The sequence below is a fragment of the Mycteria americana genome, chromosome 14, assembly GCF_035582795.1.
Source record: "Mycteria americana isolate JAX WOST 10 ecotype Jacksonville Zoo and Gardens chromosome 14, USCA_MyAme_1.0, whole genome shotgun sequence".
Classification (NCBI taxonomy): Eukaryota; Metazoa; Chordata; class Aves; order Ciconiiformes; family Ciconiidae; genus Mycteria; species Mycteria americana.
In genome coordinates, this window is record NC_134378.1 from 8,963,633 (window position 1) to 8,969,632 (window position 6,000).

At 55.0% G+C, this 6,000-nt stretch overlaps 1 protein-coding gene across 1 annotated transcript in view; it reads right to left on the reverse strand.

The window, feature by feature from the left end:
• The window catches only part of KCNB1 (potassium voltage-gated channel subfamily B member 1), a 127,267-nt gene extending 123,309 nt beyond the window's left edge, over positions 1-3,958 (reverse strand). The window contains exon 1 of the mRNA XM_075517018.1: positions 3,314-3,958. Within this exon, the coding sequence (XP_075373133.1) occupies positions 3,314-3,880 (567 nt within the window). The 5' untranslated portion in view covers positions 3,881-3,958. The remainder of the gene's footprint in view (positions 1-3,313) is intronic.
• Between the last annotated feature and the right edge of the window lie 2,042 nt (positions 3,959-6,000).

The window sequence follows — 6,000 nt, forward strand, 5'->3', positions numbered from 1 at the left end:
GGCAAATAAAGCCACAGGAAGCAGGAGAAACTGATTCTTTAAAATATCCTGTAAGGCTAGAGAGAGAGAAGTGAAGAGTTTTATTTAATAACTTGCCTGTTAAATATTTTTTCATTTGGAAGAGTGAGAGTCCCTCAGTGCTCAATTTTGTGCCTAGGGGTTTTCCCCCCAGGCAAAGCGAGCACAGGGGAGTACAGCACAGCAGGTGCCTCCAAGTTAAATCGCCTGGTGGGTGAAAAGGTTCGGGTGCCTGTTGCACAGTCTGACCCTGGAGAAGGGCTGGAGTGCTGCCCCGTGGCTCTACGGCACCTCGCACAAGGACGGCGCAGCTCTGGTTACAGCTGCGAAGGACTGCAGCATTATAGGAAAGGAGCAAACACCCCTCTGCTAGTGCTGGGCGACAAGGCAGCGAGCCTGGGGCTTCAACAGCTGTCTGACGCTTCATCGTAGAAATCTGGAGGCTCTCAAAGAGTGGGTATTATAAAAATCTAACAGTGTTCTTTCCAGTCACGTACGGGGTGAAGCATCACACAAATCAGACACTGCTTGCCACGAGGTGGTTAGTTTAAAAGCCAGACAGATTAGTCAAAAGACATGGGTAAATCGCCAGTGGATAAAAGAGCAACAAAAATTAAGGTCTGGGGGATTCTTCTTCTCTTATTTGAATGCTGTTTTCCACCCTGAGATACATCACATATAATTCCTTAAAAAAAAAAAAAACAAACACCAAAACACACCCACACACACACCACAAACACAACCACAAATAAAAAAAAAAAAAAAAAACAGCTTGCTCTCAGTCTTTAGCTGGTCCCAGTTAACCATGAGAAGTTCTGCAGTAAGCTGTTATGGAGGATTCAGGTTAGGTATTGCGCAAAAAAATGTTAAAATACGAATACTACTTACAGCCAGCAAGAAAGCCCACCTTGCTGGAGCAGGAGTTAGACAACGGGGCATGGCGTACAGAGGGCTTGCATTAGGTTTGGGGGACAACCTTCATTTGTAGCCATTTCCTAGACTTCTTAGAGAACATGAAAGCAGTCTGTATTTCTTACATTTAAATGGAAAAACCTTTGCGTTGAGTGCCAAAAGTTTGAAGAAAAAGCATAAGTGAGAGTAGTACACATTTTCCCAATTATTTTAGGTCCTTCAGTGACAGTCATTAAACCTCAGAATAGTTTACTTTGTTCCCTTTCTATAGGAACAGTTTGAGCTCCCAGACCCAGCAAAGCAGATGGAGTCTGGCTCTAGGAAAGCTGACAGAAGTTCCTGGAGGCCAGTGGCCTCAGCAAAAGTGCTCCACTGAGCAGACAGCTGAGGAAAACTGGCCAGGAGCTATACGGCAGAGGCTCAGATTTAGAAAATGCAGCCTGAAACGGAGCCTGGGCACAGCTGGTTAAGTCAGATAACAGGTCAGGCTGCCAAGTCCCTCCATCAGAAGTTGAAGACTGGGTCCAGCCTATTCAGTATGTAGAATGAATTCTCATGAAGGTGATCAAAGCAAAGGGCATACTCTGGCATGAGAAAAGGTATCTACCAGCAGGGAGAAAATCGGATAAAGAATAGGCTTAGCAGCTCTTCTATCCCTGCCTAGTAAGCTAATTGTTCATCATGCTCATTTTCTTTGCTACACTTGAAATGAGTAGAAATCTGTGTTTGGGAATTGCTGGAATATCTGAGGTCTGAGAACATAGAGCACCATTTTCATTACAGTAATGAAGTCACAGAATCATAGCTTTAAATGGGAAGGATAATAATGCATTACCATTCAGTCTCAATTAATCCAGAGCCTGCAATGCCGAATGCACTTACTCTGAGAATTTTCTCAGAAAATGAAGCTAGAGTGCATTTCATTTATAAATCACAAAAGACACTTATTTGGCAAGAATGACCCCTGCTCATATACAATAAATCATGAGCATCAACAGTCTCTAATGGATTTTGAGTCAGTGCCACAGACAGCAAAGCCCGGGGCCTGTGTTTCAGGATTCCGGGACTGTGCCAAAGGAGCCTTATAAATGATTAATGCATTCAGCAGTGTCATCTGTGCCATTGGAGAGAAAAAGACATTCCGGGGCTCCCTTTGTCATTAAAAAAGTGATAATCGGTTCAACAGCCGACCATGCCTCTCCCTTCCCCTGCCAGAATGAGCCATTTAGCTCCACACTTCATAAAATCCCTTCCCCAAACTTTCGTACATGCTTTTGGTTCATGATGCACAACATCTCAGTACAAGAAAAGAGAGGTAAAGGAGTAGTTTGTTTTCATAAGTAGCCCACCAAAGCCAGACTTCCTATGGGATGGAGCTAAGGTTTGCATTTGCAAATGTAAGTACAACAGGGAGGTGACATTAAAGATGTAGCTGGGGCCCCTTTCTACTTCTTTGCCATAGTATGAGGACACCAGTACATAGAAAATTCAAGTTTTGGTCCCTACTGCTCAGCGTTTCATGCTTTTCAGTTATTCATCCCACAGTTTTCAACCTCTCCCCCTTCACTTTTGTCCCCATGGTTACTGAATCATTGTGTTCTCAGAGATTTTCCTCACTAAAGAATATGTGACTAACATGAGACAGCTAAATTATCAGAGCCAACTCTGACATTGGTTTCTCCTAACATGGATCTTATCTTCCAAATGCCTTCAAATAGATCTGTTGCACTGGCACAACTTCAGAGTAAGCAGTACTTCAACAGGGACAGAGCTGCAGCAGTATTGCACGGTGAGACTTAAAATAGGCTGGAATCAGGTAAAGGATGAAATTCAAAGGCTAGCTTTAGCAGACCCGCAGCCTAGGAGTGCATGATACAAATAACTAGATGTATTTCACCACAGAATTGTATATTAAGCCCTAGAAAGGAAGGCATTATTTCATGACTGGACCTGGGTCTAAGAGTTCAAGCAGATTTCCTCCTTAAAAGCCAGTTTGGTTAAGCAGGAGGAGATATGCAAGGTTTAGGCCCAAAGAAATCTCTATTGCAAAATGCACCAAGACAGGCCACTGGATAACAAGTCTACTAACCTTCAGCCACAGCAATCAGCATACGCTGACCCAGGGGTCAGTGGAGCTGTACCCACACTGAGCAGCCTAGACCACCCCTGGGAAGCCCAAACCAGTTCTCTTCCAAACTACCCAAGAAAGATACATTAAACCTTGTTGCATCTGGGAGGCCTTTCTCCCCTTCACCCACAGCATCCATCCAGCCACAAGTGCCCAGATGCTAAAGCAAGGGTAGCGGGGCAATACCTCGTGTAAGCATCACCACAGTCATGAGCCAACACAGACAAGACTTGAGAAGAAGTGTGGAGATCTTACCTTGGCCGCTACAGAGGAGTTGGGCTTCTCCAGGAGGTCCCAGAGCTTTTTCCTTTTGTCAGCACAGCAAGTGTTATCAAATTCCTCCCCTTCCCTTTCCCTCAGTGTCTCGGCTTCTCTCTTCAGCTCCTCATTCATCTGCTCCTTCTTCTGGTGGTAGCGGGCCTGGCAGCAGGACTCCAGGTAGATCTCATCCACCCCCCAGTAGTCCAGCTCCTGGCTGAAGGACAAGGCGCACATCTCCTCCATCATGTGCAGCTTGCCAGTACGGTAGAAGTTCAAGATTGAGGTGAATGCCCCGGGATGCCTGTCGAAGAAGTACTCGTTCTCCTCCAGGTTGTAGTCATCACAGATCTCCATGAGGGAGTCGTGCGTGTTGCAGTCTCTGAGCTTACCCAGCCTGGTCCGCGGCAACCTGTCCAAGGTCCGCCAGAGAACCTCGTGGGCCAGCCCCCCCACGTTGAGCTTGACCCTGCGGGAGCAGGCCTTGCTCCTGACGATCTCCGTGGGGTCCGGAGGCAAAGAGGTAGTAGAGCGAGATCCATGCTTATTCATCCCCAGAGGCATCGCTGGTCCCCCTCAGGCTGGACGCTCCAAGGTGCGGCGTGGGGCAGGGCGCGCGGGGGCCGGCTCTCCTCACCTCTCCTTCCCCTCCATGCCCCAGAGCTGCAAGAGAGGCCAACCGTGGGTCCCCGCCCGCTGACCTCCGCGCCCGCCGCCTCGCCGCGGCCTTATCCGCGCGCGGGGGAGCGCCGGCCCCGCTCGGCTCCGCTAATCTGCTCAGGGGGCGGCGGCGCTGTCCGCCTGCCGGTGCTGAACCGCGCTCCGCGCCCCGGCGGGCGGGCGCTGTCCGCGCCCGCGGTGCTGAAGGCCGCCCGCTCCCACGTGCCGGCCGGGCGCCGCCGCCGCCGAGCTCCCCCGGGCGGCGGCCGGGCGTGCGCCCCTCGCCCCGGCGGGGGCCCCGCCGCTGCCCGGCAGGGTCCCTCGCACACCGCCGTCCGGGAGAGCTGCGGGGGCTCGGCGCGGCCCCGGGAGCCTCCGCTAGCAGCGGGCTGGGAACCGCTGACCGACAGGGGAGGGCGCAGAGCTTCCCCCGAGCACCGCTCAGCCGTGCGCCCCGAGAGGCGCCGGGCCGCTAGCCAGGGGCGCGCTGGCACGTCGTCCCCCCCATCCCGGAGCGGCCGGCCGGCAGCGCGCCGGCCCCTCCACCGCCGTCCCCCGAGCGCCCGGCCCCGCCGCCACCCCCTCCCGCGGAGGGGCCCTGCCGGACCGCGGACGCCGGACCCCGAGTGCCCCCGTGACCCAGCCGGGGCAACCCCCCTCCTCGGCGCCGGCCGTGCCCCCTGCCCTGCCCAGCCGTGCAGGCTGCAAGGAGACGCGGAGGCTTTTTATAACTCCAGCCTTGCAAATTTCCCCGAGGAAAGGGCTGGGGAAGGGGAAAGAAGGTATTTCCAGCCGCTCTAACGACGCACTCTACCTCTCTGGGCGCCCCACACACACCCCCCACGCCGACCTCTGCATAACAGGGAAATCAGCGAAAGTCGGAACAAGGAAAAAAAAAACCCCGAGCCTTCCCTGCAAAGCCGGGTGGCTTATGACAGCCCTGAGCACTGTTGCTTACACAAGATGGCACGAAGAGAAACCCCGGCGCAGAAGGGAACGGCTCCTCCATGCCCAGCCGGCACAGCTCCGGGGGCTCGGCCCCTCTCCCCGCCGATCCAGGTCCCCCCAGCCCCAAAACCGAAATACCGCCGCTGCCTCCAGGCCGCCGCCGCTCCCCGGCCGCCGCCGCCGCACGCGGGGAGAGGCTCCCCTCCCTCGGCCCGAGCCCGGCCCGCACCTACCTCCTCCTGCGGGCTCCCGGCGAGGCGGTGCGGGGCTGTGCGGGGCCGAGGGCGGCTACATCCTGCGGCGGGGCGGGCAGGAGGGGCGGCCCCGCTCGCATCCCCCCGCGGGCAGCCTCAAGGCGGAGGGATGGCGGCCGCGCTCCCGGCTGTCCACGGAGCCCGGGGGGAGGGGAAGGGAAAGGAGGTAAATCGGATCCCTCGGCAGGAAGCTTTCCAAGGCCTTCCCTCGGCTGCGGCTCCCCACTCCTGCCCACAGTCAACGCCGAAGCCGCATCTGCCCCCGCCCCCCCCAGCCCTCTCTCCGTGCAGACACAAAGGAAAGCTCCGGTACTTCCTTCTGCTGCCTGAGAACGGAGATCAACAAGTCTAGCCTGAACCTCCGGCTTTTCCCTGCAATTCTGTCCCGGAGTTGTTTGGAGTGAATTGGAAGTTGGGGGTGGAAGAGAGGAAGGCAGCTCCACCGTGAGCTGGGATGCAGCATTGCAGGGAAGGTTAACGCTTTCCTGGCCGGGCCCCGCCGCCCCGGGGCTGATTTATAGCGGGGGAGGCGCCTGGAACAGACCTAGCACCGGGGGAGAGCCGCAGCATCCCTCCTTAGGAGGACGGGGCTATTCCCACCATCCTCCAGCTCCCGGTGGTATCACCCGTGAAAAGAGGAGCAGGGATTGGTGCCAGGAGAAAAATGATGAGCAGAGAGCGCTGATAAGCCCAGCAGGGCCCCTATTGCTTCCCAGGCCCTGCTTGCTGAGCCAGCAGCAGCTGAGCTCAATGAGGCCGAGCATCACTCTGGGCGAGGAGTGAACTGGGCCCTCGTCCTCACCCTGGCAGCCCCTCCTCAGA